The 26,872-nt window shown below is 35.6% G+C and overlaps 1 protein-coding gene and 1 long non-coding RNA gene across 12 annotated transcripts in view; one reads left to right on the forward strand and one right to left on the reverse strand.

Annotated features, from left to right (window-relative positions):
* PTBP3 (polypyrimidine tract binding protein 3) overlaps window positions 1–26,872 on the reverse strand; it is a 152,703-nt gene that overhangs the window by 49,320 nt on the left and 76,511 nt on the right. For 6 of the 8 annotated variants that reach the window (XM_038553113.1, XM_038553111.1, XM_038553112.1 and 3 more), the window contains 2 exons: window positions 12,937–13,106; window positions 9,076–9,222 (listed from right to left, as the gene is read on the reverse strand). In XM_038553113.1, the coding sequence (XP_038409041.1) occupies window positions 9,076–9,222; window positions 12,937–13,106 (317 nt within the window). Of the gene's footprint in view, window positions 1–9,075; window positions 9,223–12,936; window positions 13,107–24,231; window positions 24,387–26,872 lie in introns of all 8 variants that reach the window. The other 2 variants (XM_038553115.1, XM_038553116.1) reach the window with 1 other exon arrangement.
* The window catches only part of LOC119873979, an 86,521-nt gene that overhangs the window by 18,691 nt on the left and 40,958 nt on the right, over window positions 1–26,872 (forward strand). The gene's annotated exons all lie outside the window — the stretch shown is intronic.

The raw sequence follows: 26,872 nt of genomic DNA on the forward strand, positions 1-26,872 counted from the left end.
AATTTTTTAAAAAAGATTTAATTATTTGAAAGGAAGAGAAAGTGTACCCAGGAATAAGGGGCGGGGGCCAGAGGGAGAGGGAGAGAAAGAATCCCAGCAAGACTCCACAATGAGCACAAAGCCAATATGGGGCTTGATCCCATGACCCTGATATCATGACCAAAACCAAAATCAACAGCCAGATGCTCAACAGACTGAGTCACCCAGGAGCCACTTTATTTCTTAATTTTTAAATGACAGTAAGAAAAAAAATGTAAAAGTAACATTAAAGATGACTTAAAAACCACTCGAATCCCTCTTCTTTTTTACCTCCCTGAACAACTGAGTTCTAAAACCTTTGGGTGGCATATGATAGATGCAAATATAGAAGAGAGGAGCTATGGTGGTTCAGAGGGGGTTAGGAATGTATCCCTATAGAAAGACATCCTGCCATAAGCATCAGAGCCTGAGCAATATTAGGAGAACATCTATGTGGTAGGGCTGCCTGGCAAGAGGAATCTGAGCCCAAACAAGGTATAAAAGGTATCTATGTGTGGGGGTGCCTCATTGCTAGACATCAGAACCTGAGGAATATGAGGTAGATAAGAAAGACAACCAGAGGAGAACAGCCTGAGTAGGAGTGTCAGAGCCTACAGAGAGTCCGGAAAGGGTATACATGGTGTGGACTAATATAGTGAAGACAGTCCAAGCAGAGTGAAGAGCAGGTCCATGAGGGCCTGAATGGGGGTAAAGAGGTAAATTAATAGCAGGGAAGCCCAGCATGGGCTGTAAGAGCCCAAGCAGGGGTAGGCAGACAAGCTTCTTTTCTTTTCTTTAGCAAAAAGATACTTAAACATTTACAGAGCACTATGTGCAGGCACCATTCCAAGCACTATCTATACAAATATCTCTCCAGTTCTCACAACCTGTAAGATATGAACTTTTTTTTAAAGATTTAATTTGAGAGAGAGAGAGAGAGAGAGTGAGTGAGTGTGTGTGTGCAGGATCAGGGGTAGAGGGAGAAGCAGACTTCCTCTTGAGCAGGGAGCCCAACATGGGGCTTGATCCCAGGACCCCAACATGATGACATGAACCCAAGTCAGGAACTTAACCAACTAAGCCACCCAAGTGCCCCAAGGTATATACTATTATTATTCCCATTATTTAGATGAGAAAACAGTCTCAGGCTACATGATTTCTCTGGAGTCACACAGAAGAGTGTGAACAGTGCACTTGAACACAATCTGCTTGACGAAATCTGAAAATGTCTCAGAAACAATTCTGAACCCTGCTTCTGTAAGACTCCTGGAAAGGTCTACTCTTTTTATTCTTGTTATTTTTGTTGTTGTTCAAGTCTAGCCGACATACAAAATATTGTATTAATTTCAGATGGCTTACCACAAGTGTAGTCACCATCTGTCACCATACAACACTAGTACAGTATTATTGACTATATTCCCTATGCTGTACTTTTCATCTACATGACTTATTTATTTTATAACTGGGAGTTTGTACTTCTTAACCCCCTTCACTTATTTTACCAATTCCCTTATCTACCTCCCGCTGGGGTAACCAGCAGTTTGTTTTTTGTATTTAAGAGTTTGTTTTTTGTTTTTCATGTTTTATTTTTTAACAGTCCCCATGTAAGTAAATAATATATTTGTCTTTCTCTGACTTATTTCACTTAGCATAATATCCTCTAGATCCATCCAAGTTGTTGCAAATGGCAAGATATCATTTAGCAGACAAGTTTCTAAATAGCATGCTCCACTAAAAGGAACTAGAGTACCCTAAAAAATAATTAGTTCTAGAGCTGGAGCAAAGAAAGCACAAAATGAGTATGTAAACTTTTTTGTTTCTGTAGGTTTTTTCTTTTTTATCAGAATGCAAAGATGTATTCAAAGAATTATGAAAACATGCCAAAAGGACATAGAAGACAGCCTGAAGGGGCTCCCAATGGCCAAATACAGGACAGTCTGAGAATCAAAATAGTGATTGTTAACAAGTAATAATCCATCAAACAAAATAAGAAACCTTAAGTCTATACTGATACAAATTGACAGTTGACAAGGAGTAACATATTTACACTGCCTTAAAGAACCTTCTCCCAAAATATTCCTCTTTCCCCCTTTGTAAGTTATAATTTTACAGTGAAGAAGCCAAACATGACCCTAATCATGGAATCCAAGAGCACATCAGTAATGGAACAAATTGATACTATGTGCCACCTGATAGGATGCAATGAGAAAAAAAGAACATTACTTCTATTACGTTCCTATCAATGCTATATACACTAAATGCAATCACAAGGAAATACCAGATGAACTCAAACTGAGGGAAGTCTTAGAAGACAGGCTGCCCATAGTTATCAAAAGTATCATATCAAGGTCACAAAAGTCAAAGAGAAACTGAAGAACTGTTTCAGAGTAAAGAATACTAAAAGACAGGACTTCTAAACAGAACATGGGATTCTAAATGTTTGTTTTGCTCTAACAAACATTATTGAGATGATGGGCAAAACTTGACTGGGGACTGAGGCCTGAAGGGAAATAATATATCAATGCCAATTTCCTAATTTTGACCCCTATATTTTGGTTGTATAGGAGAATGTCCTTGACTATAGGAAATGCACACAAAGTATTACACAATGAAGACAGACCAGATTAGCAACCTATTCATAAATGCCAGAAGAAATAAAAAACTTACATTATATCTACCAACTTTTTTCTAATTTTGTATCTCAAAATTTAAAACAATTATTTAAGAAATGAAGTGGGTGAAAAAGGGAATAATTAAAGGGGAAAAGGCATGGTTAATGAATTAAGCATTTTAATGAAGTTAAAAGCAAGTTTTCATCAATCTCTTGTTCTATTAAGCTCATTGTTTAAGAATGGTGATAGTCAAATGCTTGTGCCACAAAATGAAAAATTAAAAAAAAACCCCACAAAAAACAAATCCTTTTTTACATACTGTATTCACTTCCAATTTTAAAGATCAGAGTACTGTGTGTATTATTTTAAATTAACATTTCTTGTGCTGTTTTCATGATTTAAATTTTTACTTAATTATATCATCCCTCTAATAGAGTTAGTTTTCCAACATTATGCTATGATAAATAACATGAAAATAAGTATCTTTCTGAAAACTGCTAGCTTTTACTTTCTGTAAAATAACTTTTACAGTTATTTAACTTCCTTTTTTAAAAATTTTTTTATTTATTTATGATAGTCACAGAGAGAGAGAGAGAGAGAGAGAGAGAGGCAGAGACATAGGCAGAGGGAGAAGCAGGCTCCATGCACCGGGAGCCCGACGTGGGATTCGATCCCGGGTCTCCAGGATCGCGCCCTGGGCCAAAGGCAGGCGCCAAACCGCTGCACCACCCAGGGATCCCTAACTTCCATTTTTATACTTATATACCTTTTTTTAAGATTGTACTTTATTAGAGAGAAAGTGCATACACATGAATGGGGGGTCAGGGGGAGAGGGAGAAACAAACTCCTTGCTGATGACCAGGGAGCCTGATTTGGGGCTCAATCTCAGGACCCCAGGATCATGACCTGAGCCAAAGGCAGAGACTTTAACCAACTGAGCCACCCAGATACCCCTGTACAACTCTTTTTTTATACCTTTTAACAGCATTTTTAGGCCATATAGATTTTTAAATAGCAGGTAATATACAAACTGCCCAACATCCAGTTTCCAAAGAATCACCTTTGAGAACAATATATGAATAATAATTTGAAATTTTTATACCATTGGTTTTCAAAATTATGCTCTTTATAAAACAGTCATGTATATGGAATACTGAGCACTCTAATCTTGTTTCAAACACAGCAGTTTATCTCATCTATTTTGTACCAGAATCCCAGGAAGAGTTTATTTGGAAAAAGGGTTCTATGCTTTCAAGTTTGAAAACTGATACAGAAGTTAGAACTAGCAGCCAAGAATATTAAAGTAGTCTTTATAACTCTCTGTCTCTCACACATATATACACACAACAGAGGTAATTACAGACATGGAAGATAAACAAATAGTGCTGCCCAACAGTTTCCTCTGAAGATGGAAATGTTCAATATCTACACTGTCCTATAAGATAATGACTAGCCACATGTGGCTAATAAGCACTTAAAAAGGGCCGGGATCCCTGGGTGGCGCAGCGGTTTGGCGCCTGCCTTTGGCCCAGGGCGCGATCCTGGAGACCTGGGATCGAATCCCACATCGGGCTCCCAGTGCATGGAGCCTGCTTCTCCCTCTGCCTGTGTCTCTGCCTCTCTCTCTCTCTCTCTCTGTGACTATCATAAATAAATAAATTAAAAAAAAAAAGGGGGCCATGTACAACTGAGGCACCAAATTTTTCTTTTTTTAAGGTTTATTTGTTTTTAGTAATCTCCACACCCTATGTGTAACTTGAACTCACAATCCTGAGATCAAGAGTCACATGCTCTTCGGACTGAGTCAGCCAGGTAACCTACATTTTTTATTTTTTAAATGTATTTAAACTTAGCTACATGTAGCTAGCAGCTACCCTACTGAACACAACTCTAGATTGTCTAGGGAAAAACAGCACCATAGAGAGGTTCTAAGTGGAATAACAGTTCTTTTTTCTCTTAGATTAGGATGATTAAATCTTTATAAAAGTAAGCCTGTATAACCAAAAATAAACTTAACTTCACTGACTTAACTTCATTATGCCATCAATCATTCTACTAATCCTTTTTATTATACAATTCTACATATCTGCTAATTGCTACCAGTATTACTATTCTTGTTGTAGTTTCTCTTCCTTCACTCTTCCCCTTTGGCATGTGGGATACCACAGTGGAGAAATATAAGTGGTTTATACTGCCTTAATCATTCTAGAGTTCTCAATATATTCTGCATTAGTACTTCACAGAGCACTGAGTACAAAAGTCTCTGGGTAGGAGGCATACAAGAAATGCTTTTGACAACAAAAATTTGAGAAAATAATACCTGGAAAGAAGACAGAGTTTTAAGTAACTCTGCAGTTTCAATGTCTAAAAAAAAAAAAAAAAAAAAAAAGACTTCATTATTTGACAGAGGGAGTACAAGCAGGGGGAGCAGCAGCAGAAGGAAAGGGAGAAGCAGGCTCCCTGCTCAGTGGTGCCCCTAATTTTTAAGTATTTTGCAAACAGTCTTTCTGGAATAGTTGTAATAATTATTAAAAAGGAAACAGCAGTAGCATGATTGGAAAAATCAACAAATATTTTATCGTGGTCAGGGAGGCCAAATATACTTCATATGAAATTTAAATATGCCTGGATAATGTGAAAAAGTTCTAAAATTGAGATGGAGGGGCACCTGGGTGGCTCAGTTGGCTAAGCGTCTGCCTTTGGCTCAGGTCAGGATCCCTAGATCCTGGGATTGAGCCCCACACATTGGGGCTCAATGGGGAGACTGCTTCTCACTCTGCCCTCCCCCCTCTGCTCCTGCTCTCCTGTGTGCATGGCACAGGTGCTCTCTCTTACAAATAAATAAAATCTTTAAAAGATTAAAAAAATAAAGTAGAGATGGAAATGAACATACAATAAAATGCACAATTCTTAAGTGTGCAGTTTGATGATATTTTAGTACAGCCTTTTTAAGGAAAATACTTCTATGGTTATTTCTTTGCAGATTTATAAATGTCCAACCACAAGGTTAAAAAAAAAAACTGTCTATACCGTAACAACTATAATTAATACAACCATTTCTCAAATGGTGTCCCTCAAAATATGATCTAAATCTTTTAGCTGTAATTTTAGTTTAAATAAAAGGATAAAAATATTTGGTATTCATCTGACCCTCTGGCAAGTATGTCTATAGGCTGGAAAAGAAGTTATGTGCATGTTTTGGGTTATCTTGCTATTGAGAGAACAAAAGATAATGAAACAGTAATTTATCAGTTTCCTGGAGCTATCAGAAGAAAAGACATTTGATATATTTTATATATGCAAACAGGTACTTTCAATTCTGACTTCAGTTTTGGTGTAGAACTTTTAATAAAATAAAAATTATATTTATCAAACATCAGTGCATAAAAACTGCACAAAAGTAACAAAATGGAAAGGGCACTGGGAAGAAATCAAGGCTATCTAAGAATAAACTAGGTCATTTCAGCTGGCTCTGGTTGCCAAGCAACTGGGATTTCTCACAGTTTCCCTTCAGAATAATCCATTTCTTTAAGAGTTTTATTAAATTATTTATTTCTTCTTCAAGACTTATACTAACATATTTAGGAATCAAACTAACAAGAAAACTTCCATGACTTATAAGAAAGAAAATTAAAAACTCTAAAGAAATACAGGCAACAAAATATAACTTCTTCCTCCAAAGAATCAGACAGCAACATAAATATGTTAATTATCTTCAAATTAATCTATAAAAACCCAATTCAGTTACTGGGGTGGGGAGGAGTTATCAAAAAAGTTCTATTATATATGGAACTAGTTGGGGGTGCCTGGATGGTTCAGTTGGTTAAATGTTCAACTCTTGATTTTGGCTCAGGTTTTGATCTCAGAACTGTGAGTTCACGACCTGCATTAGGTTCCATGCTAAGTGTATAGCCTACTTAAAAAAATAAACAAATGAATAAATAAATTTTAAAAATATAGTAACTATTTAATGGCTGAAAAGAAAGAGTAAAGAATAGGGCTTTGCCCTATTCAATATATCAGTACTGGAGACATTAGTCCTACAGAAATGGAAACAAGAATGGAACAGAATGGAATCCAAAAAATAGTCTGTATTAGATGCAGAGTGGATACCAAGTGAGAAGCCCACCCATGAGGGTATATCAGGGCCATGCAAGCAGAATGTGAACGTCTGTCTAGAAAGTGTATATATGCATATTATAAGTAGGGAAAAGCAGGTGTATGGAAAACTACAACATGACAAAGGATAGTTTCCCATGAGTGGATAATAAATGAGTTATTAAAAAATAAATAAAAACAGTAAGGGAGAAACTGGTCACTGGGAGTTAGAAAAAAAAAGACCAAATCCTATCCTCACTCTCCAACTCCAAAATATTTCTAATAAAACAAAAAATTTAAATTAAAATAAAAACAGCTAAAACATAAAAGTATGAGAAGAAATAGGTGAAAAAAGTTTTTAAATATTGCTATGCTAGCTTTTTACGAGCATGGTATCAAAATCAGAAATCCTAACATAATCTTGAGACTTGACTATTGTATAAAAACAGTTTTAAAAGTGTATTAGCAAACAAAACTCACAGTGACAGAAAGCAGAATGAATGCCAGAGGCTAGAGGAGTGAGGGAGTAAGAAATTGGCATTTAGGGTACAGAGTTTCAGTTGGAGAAGTTGAGGGAATTCTGGATATAGATACTAGTGATGGATTACACAATGTGAATGTACTTAATGCTGCTGAACCACACTTATCAATGGTTAAAATGTAAGTTTTATGTTATATATATTTTACCACAGTTTGAAAAATGGGGGAAAAAATGGGGGGAAAATTGTATTAACAATTAATACAAAGTTGTATTAATTTTATTTAACCTGATAAAATTTTAATCAGATTAAAATCCTGATCTGTAAGTTATTAAATAAATATTGAGTAAGTGGTAAAATGTACTTTCTCACCTAGAATATTAACAAAGATGACAAGAAAACTGTTTGCTCACATATTATCAGTGGCAATCTAATAAGTAAAACATATTCTTAAAAAAAGCAATCATATATCAAAATATAAAATATGCATATGCTTAGTCTCAGCAATTTTGAGGCCACAAATGTAAACTAATAAGAAAACATTGCAAGTGTGCTAAGATATAAGAATGTTGCTACAATGTTATTTGTAAAAGAATAAAATTGGAAACAACTTCAGTGTCTATTAACAAGACATTGATAGATTATGGCTATTTTATAGAAAGGAGTATTACGCATTCATTTAAAAATTATGAAGTTATTCTACTTTTGCTGCCACGAAACAACATCTATGATATATTATACAGAAAAAATAACAGCTTCCAAAACATTAGGATTCCACTGATGTAAAATTATATACATAGACAATAATACACCTGAATAGAAAGAAGGGCTACACACCAAACGATTAGCAAAATGTTAATTAGCTATCTCTGGATAACTGTTTTGTTTTTCAATGTGGTTTTTGTTATTATTTTTACTGTTCTGGATTGTTTGAATGTTTTACTATAAGAGTGTATGCTATTTAGAATTTCTAAGTCAGTTTTTCATTTTAAAAAGTCTAATATCTAGAAAATTAAATATCTATCATCGCATTTACTAAGTTTATATAAGCTATTATATACCATTAATGTCTCTTAGAACAAGTTAAGGATTTTGCACAGGAAAAGTTATTGTTTTAAAAATGTGGAAAACTATAATTTACATTCAGTAGCTTGCACCATAATGACTTTCAACAGAATCAAAGAGTTGAAAGAGTTCTTTTGCCTAGGGCAAGAGCAAAGGGGCCAAACTTGCTCTTAACATAATAAGAAAACCTCTTTCCTGCTTTGTGGATCATTTTTTCTATCCTTAAGTAACTTCAAATTACTATTTTAGCTACTACACATCAACCTGGAGAAACACAAAAACAGTCAACATGAATTCTATCAAAATAAAAACTGAAAAAATGAGGTTAGAGATGTTGATATTCTACATTCCACATTCATCTAGAAGAGTCAAAAATCATTTAATGAATGTACCTATACAAATTCTTATTAACATCTTAAATGTTAGGTTCAGTTATTTAACATCACAATAGAAGCCTCATTCAAATTATTAATGTCTTTCTTATGTATTTGTAAAAATTTCCTTTTAGATCTGAAATTTTAAGAGATAGATAAGAACATAATTTTTTCCTTTTACTCATGAAAAGTTTCAAGGAAAAACTAACTCCATAACGTCAAACATATTTCTAAATGGCACAATGTAAGCCTTCAGGTAAGATTTTACATACACAATCTTTACTAATAAGGCATCCTAACATGGAAATCACATCCCCCCCCCCCCCCCCCGCCAAAAAACAGAAAATTATTTTTAAGGTATTATACCATGTGTTCTTGTAACTAATTTTTAAAATGCCTATAATACTTACAGCTTAAAAAAATACTTACAGCTTGATTAGGTAGATTGTCAGTCTTAAGTTCTCTGTGATTGGAATACTGAATAAAAACAGGCTGGCTTCGAAGGTGAGGAGTAACAGGAGTGTAATAATTCACCATAGTAACAGCAGCTTCCTCAGAAGCCATTTCTAAGAAAGCCTGCAATAAACACAAGAAAGAAAAGTGAAAGCTCATGTTTTTGAAAGACAGCTAAGAACTATGAAAAGACTTTTGCTTCAAAGTGTATCATTGATGTTAACTGAAAACACATTTGAAAAGTTGGGTTCAATAAAGGATTTGGGACTGGGAAATTGCCAGCTGAATGATTTCATGTGGCTTTTGATTTTCCTCTTTTTTCTGTTTCTTCTAAAACCTAGAAATAATTAAAAAGGCAAAAATAAAGGTGAACATCAGCATTGTAAATGGATGCTTTCAGGGGTTGGGATTTAACAGTTCTTTCCTAAATAAAAACTTCTCAAAGATGGGGGGCATAATGATTTGCTCTCCTTCACCTTTTACTGAACAGCTGTTTATGATACAATTAAGTTTATGATAGAATTGGGAACGCCTGGGTGGCTCAGAGGTTGAGCATCTGCCTTTGGCTCAGGGCGTGGTCCCAGAGTCCTGGGATGGAGTCCTGCATTGGGCTCCCCAAAGGGAGCCTGCTTCTCCCTCTGCCTGTGTCTATGTCTCTCTGTCTCTCTCATGAATAAAATGAGATAAATAAAATCTTTAAAAAAAAAAAAGTTTATCATAGAATTAAACAGAGCATTCGGGTGCAAAGGCTCAACTGTTCAAATTAGGGAAATGGAAGAACTTCCTACATTAAGTCAGTATTAAGTCCTTTAAGTGACTTTTTTTGAGATCTGTGTTAAAAAATAGAGACACATCAGGCCCCAAATGAAGTTACCTGTACTAAGCCAAAGTCACCAAACCAAGACTTAAATCTTTTTTTTTTTTAATTTTTATTTATGATAGTCACAGAGAGAGAGAGAGAGAGAGAGAGAGAGACAGAGACAGAGACATAGGCAGAGGGAGAAGCAGGCTCCATGCACCGGGAGCCCGACGTGGGATTCGATCCTGGGTCTCCAGGATCGTGCCCTGGGCCAAAGGCAGGCGCTAAACCGCTGCGCCACCCAGGGATCCCCAAACCAAGACTTAATATCTAACAATTACAGTTTCAAACTCTCCCAAGATTGGAATCTTAAACCAGTCCATCTGGAATCACCTGGCCAGCACTAGTGAGGTCATCTGCCTGACAGACGCCCACTATTCCCTAAAGAGAGGTGACTTGCCTGAAACAATTCACTCTACTAGTAATTTCCTTGCCCCACCCTATTCTGCCTATAAAAGTCTTTCGTTTTGCACTGCTCTCATAGCTCCTTTCTATCTGCTAGATGAGATGCTGCCCAATTCATGAGTTGCTGAATAAAGTCAGCCAATAAAACTTGAATTTCAACTGAATTTCATCTTTAACATCTGTAATCAGTGTACTAATATCAGGTATTTGAAAAATAATATAGAAAAAAAAGAAAAATAATATAGGAAGAGCTGAGATAGAAGAAGTTCCTTGGGACTTGTGTCTTACTCTATAAATATGGCTTCTTCTGACTGTCAAAACTCTACTAACCACCACTCACACCTCTCAAAACTACTGTAAGGACATCTCAAATTTAAAATGCAAGAAGAACCCCTGATCCACATCAATCAAATTTCTAGACAATTCTTTTTCACTACAAAATGTATGCAATTAGCAAGTGTACAGTAACCACTTCAAATTATCCATAAAACATTTAGAATTTACTTATAAAAATATGTATTTATTAACAACAAATTTCCTGAACACAGCATATGAGAAATATCTATAAAACAAACTATTTGTTTATAATTATATTACTTGCTAAGTGTTTCTATTTGGCAAATACTTCAATAAAGAAATATTAACTTGACAAATGTTAAATATGATGCTAAACTACATCAATCAAGTGTCACAACTGAACCAATTAAATGCTTTAACGGAACTAACAATATTCTATGAAGTAGTAATGTTAGCCACATGACAGTGATCAAATATCATTAATTAATCCACAAAAGATAAAATTCCACTATTTTCAAGGAATAAATATCCACAATGCAATTTAAAACCACCATCCAAGTGTATTAGTTATATACTTCTACTAGTTTTTCTATGAGGATAAAAATGATCAAGGTAACCAAAACAGCTATAGCAATACTTCTTCCTATTTGGTTTTTAATCATCTTTTCAACAAAGAACTTGTATACCATTTACAAATAATATTCACTATATGGCGGAAAGAGTATTTTTCTGAAAACTTCTTCATAAATGCAAAGAACTAAACTCAATGTCTAACAGTCACACAAAGGAAAAGCCAAACATCTTTGGAATACATGATTCCTGTTATAGAAAATTTTTCCTCAAAGTATATATATGACCTAAAAATTCATACATAAAAATAACTTTTTCCACATAGACCCCAGTAAAGGAATTATTTAGGTTTTCCCAAAGTATCCAGAGAAATCTATTTTCATTATAAGGGTTGGAGAAAAAAACAAAAGTCACTGCCCAGAGAAAGGCTGGTGAAAATATCCCCATGCTGCCCTCAACACTCTACCTCTAAGTACCATAGGAAAGATCACACCTACAAGTAGTCCTAATGATTCACATGACACTCTCTCATTAAAGTATATTACTAACAAAATATTTTCTAAGCAGGATTTATGATCCAAAGACAAGCAATTAACGTAACAACACTACAAATAAATAAATTATAAATTCAGAACCAATAGTAGAGACAAAGACAAAGTGTGATGTTGTCCGCTGCCCTTCATAACCATTTGACAGTATGTACAGGATACAATACATGAAACATGATAATGCACATGATACATCTGACAGCCATTAGGCTTGCCCACCTTGACTCTTTTAAAACCACGCAAAGCATACTATTCTCAATAGTGACAACTGAGTTAAAATAAAGATCCAAGTACATGCACTATCTCCAAAAGATGTAAGATAAATGTGTAAACACAACGAAAGCTGAATACTAAGACCTGTTATTTAACCTCTCCAGATTTAAATAACTTCATCTTAATTAAATGGGAATTTTACTTAGTTTACTGAAGGGCCAAAATCAGACATCATCCAGTCTTTTTCATGTCCAACACATATCCATCTACTTATAAGTGTATTTATGATTCTTAAACTTATTTATGAAAATTTTAAGTAAGAACATGGAACTTATCACAACGTACTACACAAGGTCTAGGGCCTAAATTTGTTGTCCTCTTCTTACCAGCAATGTTCAGTATAAAAGATTTTTAGGACAATCAAAAACTGGGGAAGAAACAATAAAGAATTCATCCTAGTAGGGTCTGAGCTGGAACAAGAAAGCAGGCAACTGTTCCAACATAATTCCTTATTCATCTTAAGAAAAGCCTATTAACTTCTGAAATGAAAAATTTCTAGCAGTCCCTTTTGAATTATTAAAGAAGCTATATATTAATTCTACAACTAAAATATACTACATATTTCTATATAAACATTGGAAAACAAATATTCCTTAATTGCCAAATAAGGTATAATTTATATCCCCTCTCTGATAATTAAAGGGTATTTTCATGAACTCTATTGTAATTAAGAATATAAAAGGTTTTTTGTTAAGGAAGAAAAGGACAAGTCACTGAATTAATATTTTTGTTTGTTGTTTCCTGTCACACATAAAAAAATTCTATTTAAAAAACTATGTAAAGAAAATGAAATTTAGGAAATACGGAACAGTTCAAGAAAATAAGTCATCTTTAACACTAATACCCAGAGAAATCACTGTGGTTCGATTTTTAAATATTACATACCTGGCTTTTTCCTTTCAACATCAAAAGATTAGTGACTTTGCCAAATGGTAGACCTAATGATATGACCTCTGCTTCGGTGACATCACTTGGAATTTTGCGAAGATGAAGAACACGGGAAGGCGAACAGGGAGGTCTATCTCCTTTAAATTTCTTGTTGTCATTCCCATTAGCTAAAAAAATAAGATTTTTTTGAAGTTACACAAACTAATTTAGGTTGACATACTACATTAACCCTATTGTCATGTTTCATCTTCAATAGTTTTAAGTTTTTGAAATTCAGGAAACTATGAGGTTGATCAGGGAAGAGAAGGACAGTGGAAAACCAACCACCGACCTTCAATAAATGGGTGTTTTTGGTTTTTCAATGCAAGTATTAAATTTGTTCAAACCTGAAGTCTGATTTTTAACTTCAAGGAAAAGTATTGGATAAATAAATTACTATTTTTTTGTGAATAGAGAATGTTTATATGTCTCTAAGGTATTTTTTAAAGATATTTTTCTAATTTGTTCTAGTGCTGAATAAATAAGAACAATAACTTTTAGTAAGGATTATAAAAGAAATTTTGTATTTACCACATCCTGAGGGGATTTGGATTTGAGCTGTATCACTGTGAAAATAAGTTTATTTCTTAGGCATTATGTATTTTTTACTAATCTTTTAATGAAGTGTTTTTTAGAAGCTAAATTATGGTTTCCTAAAATAATCTTATTCCTTATTATGTAATAGTAGGTCTTAACGTAAGCATTATCTTGTTAGAAATACAAATTTTCAGCCCTACCCCATATCTACTAAATCAGAACCTAGGGGTGGGGCCCAATAACTCATATTTTAATAAGCCCTCCAGATGATTTTGACACAGTCTGAAGTTTGAGAACCACTGCTGCACAATAAAGAAATCCACTAGCCCAGTTTACAGCTAAATCTTATTTAAATCCTTTTAACACTGACAATAACTAGAACTGACAAGCCTGTAATGAATACTCAAATTTATATACATAAGATTCAGAAATGTTTTTCGCCAAATATAGCACCATGTAAGACTGAATGCAAATTATTTGAAAGCCCTAAATTTCATTACACTGTTTTTTTTTAATGCTAAATAGTACCATACTTAGTACTATTAGGAAAATACAATCTTTCCAAATGCCTAAAATTATCATTTTTCCAAATATTAATGGAACCTTGCAAACAAATAACATGAATACCATAAAAAAATTATATGGCAATACTTTGTACCCAAATCTGTGGCACAGAACTCAACTTGCTTACAAGCGTGTAGGTTGACTTAATACCCAAACCAGCACTCCCAAATTCTCTGTTCACGAATGCAGCAATTCCTATAGGTCGGTCCTTACTGGCTTGCTGTGCCTGTATATAGCAAATGCTACCAAGACTGTGAATAACAGGCAGTTAAATACTTACTGCAAATTAATCTGGGAGGCAAGAGATTCTTTTTCCTCCTCTCAATCACCCAGAAACACTGATTTTTCCCTCCAAAATGACTCATTACATTTTTTATGCCCACTCTCAGTGTCCCTAAATTCACCTATGATCTTTTCCCCTTCTACTTCCTCTAGCCTCACTCCCTCCCATTCCAACTCAGATCCAACATCTTATTAACCAAACTAAAATAACGTATCACATCATTATCCTGCTTTAAACACCTTGTCCCTTAGTTTCTAGCTTTCACATTGTTTTCACTTATACTGCCTCATACAAAAATATACCTGAGATAAATCTTACTAATTTTAATAGATGAAGAGACAGAGGTTCAGAGAATAAATGATTTTTGTACAAAGCCAGCAAGTGTTAAAAGTGTCATTCAAACTTAAATTTAAGGATAATATTTTTTAGCACAAAAATCTCAAAATGTCTTATCATTTCTGGAAAAAAGCAAAGCAACTTGACACTGACATAAATTTTCAAAGTATGTACAGATTTATGCAGATTATAATGATAATATTATCACTAAATTAGAACACCATACATTATATTCTTGATAGTAGTGAAAGCGGCATACAGGGTGTACCCTCCCAGTATGCCTAGATGTCCAGACAATAGTACCACCATCTTGTGCTTTCGTAACCAGCCCAAGGTGTTAAAAAACTGGAAAATCTCCTAAAAGCAAGAGGATTTTATCAGCTTACCCAGAATACTCCAAAATAAATGAAAGAACATTTAGAAGGTTTTTTCTTTAACAGAGATTTTAATCACCTGTAGGAGTAAAAATAAATGCCTACTCATGCTATTTAAGCTTATTGTTATACTATCAAATAAAGATTTATGGCAACAATTTTTTATCAAGAAATATGCAATTATAGGGGATCCCCAGTGGCTCAGCTGTTTTAGAGCTTGCCTTCGGCCCAGGGCATAATCCTGGATTCCCATGATCAAGTCCGCATCGGGCTCCCTGCATGGAGCCTGCTTCTCCCTCTGCCTGTGTCTCTGCCTCTCTCTCTGTGTCTCTCATGAATAAATAAAATCTTAAAAAAAAAAAAAAAGAAATACGCAATTATAGACACCATTTTACGTTGTTAATTGTTCGGAATTATAAAACTGCCTGAGCTATGTTAAGAGCATGAACTAATACATCAGACATCCAGTCCTAAGTAAGTTACCTGACATAACTGAGCCTCAAATTCTTTTCCAGTAAAATGAGAATAACAGGGCTATTTTCAAAATGAAATTAGAGAACATATTTAATTACTAGGTGTAGGGGCACCTGGGTGGCTGAGTCAGTTAAGTGTCTGCCTACCACTCAGGTCTGATCCCGGGGTCCTAGGATCGAATCCCCATCAGGCACTCTGCTCAGCGGTGAGTCTGCTTCTCCTTCTCCCTCTGATCCTTCCCCTGCTTGTGCTCTCACTAGCACTCTAGCTCTCTCAAATGAATAAATAAAAACATCTTTAAAACTAGGTGTAATGCTTAGCATATAGTAATCAATAAAATGTCTTGATTTTCTTGGGAAGGACTGTTTAACCTCAGGTAATGTCTTTCTACCTTTCTGGTATTAAAATGATGATTGTAGGTGACAGTGGCTTTTTTCTCTTAATGTGCTTAACTTTCCTACATTTAAGACATTGCTCAAAATTAAAATTTTATTATTCTATAAAATCTAAAAATCTAAGAATTACTCATCTAGATGACCCGAGAAAAGGTTATAGCCAAAGGCTTGATGAATATAATAATCTGAAAATGGAAAATATATAAGCAGTCATATGGCCAAAATTTACTAAAGTCAACAGGAAACAAGGAAATTCTAATGTATTTAATACATAACTTTGAGGAATTACTCTCTGCACAAAAAATACATTAGAGATTTTCCAAAATTGTTACTGTGAAAATCAACACTCAAAATACTTAGTTTGTAAAAGTCTTGCATTTTATTGAATATACTGAAAACTACTGAATGCCTGCTACATATTAGGTTCCAAAGAAAATAAGTAGAAGAGGCTTTATAAAATGCATATATTCCCATCTCAAAAATGGAGAAACAACCAGGAAAACTATCCTAGAAATACGGGTCTTTTAAAAAATGTAACTTTATTAGGGTATACTTTAGACATAATAATATCCACCTACATTTTAAATGCAATCTGAGAATTTTTGACAAATATATATACCCATATGACCTCAAAAATCAAGATCTAGAACATTTCCATCTTCAAAAGTTTCCTAGTACTTCTTTGTCAGTCCTCCCTCCAAACACCTCCTCAAGCTAAACTACTATACTATCGTGATTACTATAGTTTTAGAGCAATTTTTTAAATTTATTAATTTTTTTTTTAGTAATCTATACACCCAAAGTGGAGCTTTAACTCACAACCCTGAGAGCATGAGTTGAATGCTTTGCCGCTGGAGCCAGACAGGAATGCGTTTATAGCAATTCTTGAAATTAAGTACTTATGTGGGGGAGAATTCACATCCTAACAGTTTTGAGTCATGCAAAACATATGCTTTATGACTTCTCTCTGCCTTTACTTAGGTCTTCTTTAATTTCCCTTAACATTGTTGTATGGTTTTCAGTGTAATGGTCTTGCACATATTCCTGACCCTGTATCCTGCAACCTTACTAAATTCTTTAGAATTTTCTACATACACAGTTTTATTTTTTACTCTCCAACATGTATGCCTTTTATTTCTTATTCTACTTTTATTGAACTGGCTAGGACTCCTTGTATAAAGTTGAATAGAAATAATGAGACTGGACATACTTGCATCATTATGGATTTCAAAGGACAGGACTCTCTTATACCATTAAGTATGATGTTGGAGTTTCACACCTTTATTGGGGTAAACAGGTTCCCTCTATTCCTAGGTAGTTTAGGGTCTTGTTTATCAGGAATAAAAACTGAATTTTTCAAATGCCATCCCAGGATATATTAAGATGATCATAAAATTCTTCTCTTTGTTCTGTTAATAGAGTATATTGCACTAATTTTCAAAAGCTAAACCACTTGGTATTCTCTTGGAATAATTCTGACTTGGTCATAATATATGATCTCCTCTCCATAGATACATAGCTGAATTTAATGTCTTCTAAGTATTGTTTTTGGGTCCATTTTCATGAGGAATATTAATCTGTAGTTTTCCTTCCTGTATCAAAGATAATACTAACCTCATAAAATAAATTAGGAAGTGTTCTATATTCTCAAAGAGTTTGCATAGCATTGGTGTTATCACTTCCTTAAATAAACTTTTTTTTTTTTTTTTTTTTAAGATCTTATCCATTTGAAACAGAGAAAACATGCACAAGTGCACTCAAGAGAAATTGCGCAGGGCAGGAGAGGTAGAAGCAGGCTCCCTGCTGAGCTGGGAGCCCGATGTGGGTCTCAATCCCAGGACTGAGAGATCATGACCTGAGCCAAAGGCAGACGCTTAACCAAGTGAGCCACCCAGGCACCCCAGGTCTTAAACTATTTAATTCTCAACTTGATTTAAAATAAGTATAGAGTTATTTGGGTTTTCTAGTCATTTTCTATCAATTGTGGTATTTTATATTTTTCAAGGAATTTGTCCACTTCATATAAATTAAATGAATACCTGTTCGTTCATTTTATTGACTTACAACTCTTCATAATATTTGCTTAATATTGGTCTTAGCCTGCTTAGGATACTAGAACAAAATATGACAGACAGAATGATTGAACAATAAAAATTTACTTTTTCATAGTTCTGGAGATTGGAAGTCCAAAATTAAGGTGCCAGCATATCACTTTCTAATGAGGACTCTTTTCCTGGCTTATAGACAAGGCACCCTTCCAAGGGTCCTCACATGGCGGGGGTGGAGGCAAGAGCAAGCTCTCTGATATCTCTTTATAAGGATTCTAATCCCATTGTGAGGGCTACACCTCCAAGGCCCAGTCTCCACATACCATCACACAGAGGTTTGGGCCTTTACACACATGAATTTGGGGGATACACAAACATTCAGTCCATAACATCATCCTTTTAACATTTGGAGCATTCTTGATATTGGTAATTCCTCTCAGTTTCTGGTCTACCTAGAGATTTATCAATTTTACTGGCCTATTAAAAACTATTGGTTTTACTAATTTTTCTCTACTGCTTGTTTTCTAGGACCTTAATTCATGCTTCTCATATTTTTTAAAAGATTTTATTTATTTATTCATGAGAGACAGAGAGAGAGAAGCAGAGACACGGGCAGAGGGAGAAGCAGGCTCCATGCAGGGAGCCTGACAAGGGACTCAATCCTGGGACCCCAAGATCACGACCTGAGTTGAAGGCAGCACTAAACCGCTGAGCCACCCAGGCTGCCCTATGCTCCTCATATTTTATATTTTCTTCCTTCTATTTACTTGGGAGTTTAACTTGCTTTTCTCTGCTATGCTTAGCAGCATAGGTGATTCATTTTATATTTTTTCTTTTCTAATAAACAAAACTATAAATTTCCTTCTAAGAATAGTTCTGGCTGCACCCTTCAAAGTTTAGTAAATTGTGTTTTTATTTTAATTCAGTTCAAAATATTTTCTAATTTCCTTTGTGACATATTCGATCCATAGGTTAAGTGTTACTTTAAAAAGATTAATTGGGAAAATTTTCCCCATATACTTGAGGATTATGCTCTTTTGATTTCTAATATAATTTTAATGAAGAGAACTAATTCTATATAATTTTAATGCATTCACCTTTTATTGAGACTTGTTTTACTTGGTAACTATTTCCTGTGAACTTGAAAAAAATGTGTATTCTGGTAGTATTGCAGAAACTGGTCCACTGTCAATTAAAACAAGCTGGTTGTTAGTGTTGAAAACATCTATATTAAGGGATCTACAAACTTCTTAAATGACTACATAAGTATTTTAGACTTTGTGAGCTATAAAATCTCTGTTGCATCTATTTAACTTTACAGTGGTTGGATGAAAGCACCCACAAGTATGTAAAATAAAGGAGTGTGCCTAGGTTCAAATAAAGTTTTATACATGAACACTGAAATTTCTATTTCATATAAGCTTCATGTATCTCAGAATATTGTTATTTTTTCAATTTAAAAATGTAAAAATCAGTCTTAGGTCACAGGAAATACAAAAATGGGCAAATAAGACAGATTTGGTTTACATGTCAGAGTCTGTTAACCTCTGTGTCCTGACTTTCTGTTTACTATGCTGTCAATTACTGAGACAGAGGTTTTGAAATCTCCAATTATAACTGAATTTATCTACTTCTCTATTTAGTTCTATTAGCTTTCATTTTATGTATTTTTTTTATTTTTTTATTTATTCATGGTAGTTACACAGAGAGAGAGAGAGAGAGAGGCAGAGACATAGGCAGAGAGAGAAGCAGGCTCCATGCACCGGGAGCCCGACGTGGGATTCGATCCCAGGTCTCCAGGATCGCGCCCTGGGCCAAAGGCAGGCGCCAAACCGCTGCGCCACCCAGGGTTCCCTCATTTTATGTATTTTGAAGCTCTGTAACAAGAAATACAAATAAATACAATGGAACACAAAATGATAAATAATAAAATGAAACAAAAAAAAGTGGTCTAGAGAAAGCTAAGGAAACAAAGGAAGAAAACAACAAAGAATAAATGGGACAAATAGAAAACAAATAGCAAGATGGTAGACTTAAAACCAACCATGTCAAATAATTAAGTAGAAATGGCAAAAGATTCCAGTTAAAAGGCAGTTTATCAGTGTGATAAAAGCAAGACTCAATTATATGATGTGAAGAAGAAATCCATTTTTTTAAACTTTATTTTTAAGTAATCTCTATACCCATTGTGGAGTTTGAACTCACAACCCCAAGACCAAGAGTTACATGCTCTACTGACTGAGCCAGCCAGGTGCCCCAGAAGAAATTCATTTTAAGTATAAAATCTCAGGTTCAAAGTAAAAGGAATGGAAAAAGATAAATATGTAAACAGTAATCATAATAAAGCTGAGTGGGCTGTACTAACAGACAAAGTAGACTTCAGGAAAAGGAGTTCACAGATTAGAAGAATAAACACTGTTAAAATGTCTACACTACCCAAAGCAATCTACACATTTAATGCAATCCCTATCAAATACCAACAGCAGTTTTCACAGAACTAGAACAAATAATCCTAAAGTTTGGTATGGAACCACCAAAGATCTCAAACAACCAAAGCAATCTTGAAAAGGATAAGTAAAGCTAGAGACAATACAATTCCAGACTTTAAGCTGAAATCATCAAACAGTATGGTACTGGTACAAAAACAGGGTCATAGATCAATGCAACAGAAGAAAAAACCCAGAAATAAACCCATAATTATATGACCAATTAATCTTTGACAAAGCAGGAAAGAATATCCAATGGGGGGGGGGGGAATCTTTTCAACAAATGGTGTTGGGAAAATGGAACAGCAACATACAAAAGGATGAAAGTGGATGACTTTCTTTCACCACTCACAAAAATAAAGTCAAAATGGACTAAAGACCTAAATATATTTAATATCCTCAAGTTATAACAGTCTAATCTGAATTTATGCCAGTTTATCTTCAGTAACACACAAAAATTCTGTACCTTTACACTTCTGTCCCCACCTCTTTCTGTTGTGTCACAATCCTATATCCTTGTACATGTGTCCCCCAAAACATGAACTAATAATTCTTTTAAATGCATTAGTCTCCTAAATTGCATGGAGCAAAAATGTGGAGCTTACAAACAAGTCACACGCTAGCTTTTAGATTAGCAATACTTTAAAAAATGCAGTTCTTTTGTGAAAGACCTGTACTTTGAAAACTATAAAACACTAATGAAAGAATGGAAGGCAGCACAAAGAAATGGAAAGACATTCCATGTTCACAGGTTAGAAGAATAATACTGTTAAAATGTCTACACTACCCAAAGCAATCTACACATTTAATGCAATCTCCAACAAATGAACCATAAAAATCCTAGAAGAGAACACAGACAGTAACTTCTTTGATACCAGCTGTAACAACTTATTTCTAGATATATCTACTGAAGCATGGGAAACAAAAGAAAAAATAAACTATTAGTACTAGAGCAAAATCAAGCTTCTGCACAGTAAACATCTAAACAATCAACAATACTAAAAGATAATCTAAGGAATGGGAGAATATATTTGCAAATAACATATTTGATAAAGGGTTAGTATCCAAAATATATGAAGAACTTATAAAACCCCCAAATGAATAATCCAATTAAAAATGAGTAGAAGACATGAACAGACATTTCTCCAAGGAAGACATGCAGATGGCCAAGAGAAAGATGAAAAGATGCTCATTATCACTTACTATCAGGGAAATGCAAATCAAAACTACAATAAGATATCACCTCACCTGTGAGAATGGCTAAAATCAGTAACACAAGGAAGAACAGGTGTTGGTGAGGATGTAGAGAAAAGGGAACCCTCATGCACTATTGGTGGGATATCATATGGTATGTCATTCTCTATTTCGCTTAGCATATTACTCTCTAGTTCCATCCATGTCACTGCAAATGGAAAGATTTTATCATTTTTATAGCTGAATAATATTCCATTTAAATGGGAAAAATACACACCACATCTTTTTTAAGATTTTATTTATTTGAGTGAGAAAGAGAATATGAATGGGGGAGGGGCAAGAAGAAAGTGGGTGGGGGGCAGAGGGAGAGGGAGAAGCAGACTTCCCACTGAGCTGGGAGCCCAATTAAAGAAATGGACCCCAGGGCTTAATCCCAGGATCATGACTTGAGCAGAAGGCACATGCTTAACCACATAAGCCACCTAGGTGCTCCTTAAGAATTTTTTTTTTTTAATAATGTCTACATCCAACATGAGGCTTGACTCACAACCCCAAGATCAAGAGTCACACATTCCACTGATCGAGAAAGCCAGGCGCCCTTCTCTTTTTTTTCTTTCTAAAGATTTTTTTTTTCTTTCTAAAGATTTTATTTATTTATTCATGAGAGACAGAGAGAGAGAGAGAGAGAGAGAGAGGCGCAGAGACACAGGCAGAGGGAGAAGCAGGCTCCATGCAGGGAGCCTGACATGGGAATCCATCCTGGGACTCCAGGATCACACCCTGGGCTGCAGGCGGCGCTAAACCACTGTGCCACCAGGGCTGCCCTTTTTTTTCTTAATCTGCGACTGGACTTTAGAGTCAGGTGTGTTACACATAAATAATCTTATTTTGGGCAGCGTGGGTGGCTCAGCGGATTAGCACTGCCTTTGGCCCAGGGCCTGATCCTGGAGACCCGGGATCGAGTACCGCATCAGGCTCCCTGCATGGAGCCTGCTTCTCCCTCTGCCTGTGTCTCTGACTCTCCCTCTCTCTCTGTGTCTCTCATGAATAAATGAATAAAATCTTTTTAAAAAAAATCTTATTTCTTTTTTAAAATCCAATTTATTTCAACTAAAAAACAAAAACATCTTTTTTAAAGATTTTATTTATTATGAGAGACATAGAGAAAGAGAGCCAGAGACACAGGCAGGCTCCATGCCGGGAGCCCAATGTGGGACTGAATCCCAGGACTCCAGGATCATGCCCTGGGCCAAAAGCAGGCACTTAAGCCCCATGTTGGGTGGAGAGATTACTTAAAACTGCAGACTTTGTAGGGGTACCTGGGTGGTTCAGTTGGCTAAGCATCTGACTCTTGGTTTTGGCTCAGGCATGGGTCATAGGAATGAGCCCCCACAAGGGGCTCCCCCACTGAAAGTGGAGAGTCTGCTTGAAGATTCTATCCCTCCACTTCTCCCCACACTTAGCACACACTCTCTAAAAGAAATACATAAATCTTTAAAATGAAATAACAATCTTTATTAAAAAAATAATTGAGGGCTATGGAAATCAGATTCTTCCCCTTCCTCGGGGTCTTCTAGTTTCTGTTACTGTTTTTCTTTTTTTGATTGTTGTAAGCTATCTCTGTACCAAGAATAAGCCTTAGGTTTTTACATAAAACTGAAAGGTCTTCTTCTCTGGTTTCTTCTGAGCCTTTTACCAGGATGTACTGTCACTTTCTAATTTTCCCTATAGATGCAGTTTTTTTTTAATATGTTAGTCTTTAATATCTCACTCCCAAAACGGGTAAAAGTGGAAAAATGAAGGGAGAGGGAAAGAATACCAGCCCTTTAAAATCACTAGAAGTCACTGGGAGAGAGAGGAGTTTGCTACAATGGGGGTGGGGGTGGGGTGGGGGGGAGATGCAAAGACAATGGTTGCCTGCCTCTGTCTGCAACTCTGTGATCAGAAGCAGCAATTAACAATTAGAACCCAGGGATCCCTGGGTGGCGCAGCGGTTTGGCGCCTGCCTTTGGCCCAGGGCGCGATCCTGGAGACCCGGGATCGAATCCCACATCAGGCTCCCGGTGCATGGAGCCTGCTTCTCCCTCTGCCTGTGTCTCTGCCTCTCTCTCTCTCTCTCTCTGTGACTATCATAAATAAATAAAAATTAAAAAAAAAAATTAGAACCCAGATTCCTGAAAAGAAAATTAAGAAGACACTATCCTTTACCCATGCTGGCTCTCTCAAGCTATTTGTAAGCTGCTCCTGAAACATGTACATAGCTACCTGCTATGTGACTTAAGTGCAGAGGATGGGGGAGCACCTGGGTGGCTCAGTCAATTAAGCATCTGCCTTCATCTCAGGTCATGATCCCCGCCCGGGTCCTGAAATCAAGGCCTGAATCAGGCTCCCTGCTCAGTGGGGAGCCTGCTTTGCCCTCTCCCTTCCACCTCCCCTGCTCATGCTTTCTCTCACTTTCTCTCTCTAATAAATATAATCTTTAAAAAGGGGGGAGGGGGGCACAGGATGGGTAGCTGCTAATGTGCTAAGAGCTGAAATTGACCAAAATTAAACACAATTTACCTTCTAAGTCTTCCTCTGGAACAACTTGCAAGCTTTCAATAAACTCCAGATTTCCAAATTACAGAAAGAGTCTGTCAGTGCAATTGTTGTCTATGTAGGGAGTCAGATTCCTGGTGCTTCTTACTCCACTATTCCCAGAATCCTCCTTCAATTATCTTAAATTAACAAAAACAAAACAAACCAAAAGGGGGGAAAAAAAAAAAGGAGGGAGAATAGTCATATATCCACTTTGTGGATATTCACCATTTTGTACAGACCCAAGTTTCCACCTGGTATCATTTTCCTTGAGTCTGAAGAACTTCCTTTACCATTTCATGAAACAGACATCTGTTACTAACCAATGCTTTCAGCTCTTGTGTGCCTCAAAGAAAGTTTGATTTTAACTTCATCTTTGAAATTTTAAATGGATATAGATGACTGTATTTATTTTCAGCACTTTAAAGATGTTACTACTTCACTGTCTTCTGACTTAAAGTTCAGAGGAAAAAATTCTTATCATTCTTACCTTTGTTCCACTTGAAAACAATGGGACATTTTTGTCCCTCCGGCTACTTTTAAGATTTGTTCTGCATTCCTGGTTTTCAACAATTTGATTATGATGAGCCTTGGTGTGGTTTTCACTGTATTTATCCCGCTGTAGTTCACTGAACTTCTTAGTTACGTGGCTTTATAGTTTCCACTATATTTGGAATATTTTCAAGGTATATCTGCTTCCCTGCCCCTATCTTTCTTCTTTCTGGAACCTGAATTACATATATGGTTAGACCATCTGATTTTTGTTCTATAGTTTACTAAAGACCCTCTTCATTTCTTTCTTAATCTTTTTTTGGTCTATGTGCTTTAGTTAGTATTGCTTGTTTTGTTTTGTTTTAAGATTTTATTTTTAAGCAATCTCTACACTCAATATGGGGCTTGAAGAACTCAACCCAGAGATCAAGAGTCAGGTGTTCTACCAACTAAGTTAGCCAGGCACCCCTCTACTGCTGTCTTCAAATTCACTGATCATTTATTCTGTATAACATGTGCTATTAATGCCATGCCATGTGTGTTTTAGACATAGTCTTATGTTTAAAAATTCCATTTTTCTCATTATGCTAATAGTTTCCTTTAAATCCTTAAACATACTTTTAATAATCACTTCAAAGTCCAAATCTGCTAATTTTATTACTTGTTGCCATTCTCTAGGTCTGTTTCTTTTTTTAAGGTTTTATTTATTTAATTAGTGGGAAATGGGGAGAGAGCATGCACATGTGAGTGCAAGAACAGAGGGAGACACTGAGGGAGAGGAAGAAGGAAAGACTCCCAATCAGACTCCACTCTGAGTGAGGAGCCCACTACGAGGCTTGATCTCTGGACTCTGAGACCATGACCTGAACCAAAACCAAGAGTTGGATGCTGAACTGACTGAGCCACTCAGGTGCCCCATCCAGGTCTCCTTCTGTTGACTGACTTTCCTACTGGTTATGGGTCACAGTTTTTGTGGTTCTTTCCATGTTTGGCAATTTTTGATTGAACAGTCAACATTGTAAGCACTAGAATTTATTTATTCCTTTAATATATTCTTTTCTGGAAAAAATGGTACTTTCAGATCAGGCAACTGTTTTGGAGCTTGTTTTTAAGCTTTATTAGAGTGCGTTTAGAGAAGGCTTTATGCTAGAGCTGGTGTACTCTTATTGGTAAGGCACGTGTGGCTTACTATTTAGCAACAGATTCAAAGAGAGATTCCAGAGCACTTTTCTCACAGAGCACTCTGCTCTCCCATACACTGCTTAGCCCCCGGTTGCCTCAGCCTTCCCAAACTTGGATCTCTGTCCCTTTAACTTAGCAGCAATTCTAATATGTTTGCTTGGGTTCCCTTACAGAGAGTCCAGAAAAAAGGCCAGCATGATTATAAGGCTGACTTCATTTGTTAACTTTTATCTGAAATCATAGTCCTATAATAATAATAATAAATTTCAAATAATAGCTGCTTTTTAAAAATCACTGCTCATATAAAAAGTCTAAATGTAGAAATTCCAAATCTGGAATGGTGACATATAGTTATCAGTGACTCAGCTCTACTTGTTTTTCTGTTAGGGTATAGCCTTCATCCTCCTCATCTAAGATGGAAACTGAAACTCCTGCAGGCAGTAGGATAAAAGAGGAAAAAGTGTACCCATGTAGAAATGCTCCAGAAGTAACTTCTATAACTTGCACTTACATCTCATTAGCCAGGACTTAATCACATGATCCCACCTAGCTATAAGGAAGAATGAAAAGTAGCTGTTTAATTTAGGAGGCAACTTGCCCAGATAAAAATTAGGGTTCTATCACTAAAGAAAACAGAAAAGTATTACACAACAGTCTCTGTCATAATTCCTAAGATTAAATTTATTTTTTCCCTAAGATTAAATTTAAAAAGAGAAGTATACAATTCATGAAGAAATGTGCAAGACATTTTCATAACTACCAAAGGACATAAAATAAGACCCACAAACACGAAATCACAGGTCAGGATCCCAGAAGGAAAGGCACAATTTTTCTTATCACCAATTCTATTTCATATCTTGCAGTAAAACCACAAATTTGTAATTGTGAATTAATTTAACTTGTGAAATTTCTTCTCCATGGGTAAAGTAACAGGTGTTAATATGTTGACCTC

This window comes from Canis lupus, chromosome 11, assembly GCF_011100685.1.
Source record: "Canis lupus familiaris isolate Mischka breed German Shepherd chromosome 11, alternate assembly UU_Cfam_GSD_1.0, whole genome shotgun sequence".
NCBI lineage: Eukaryota > Metazoa > Chordata > Mammalia > Carnivora > Canidae > Canis > Canis lupus.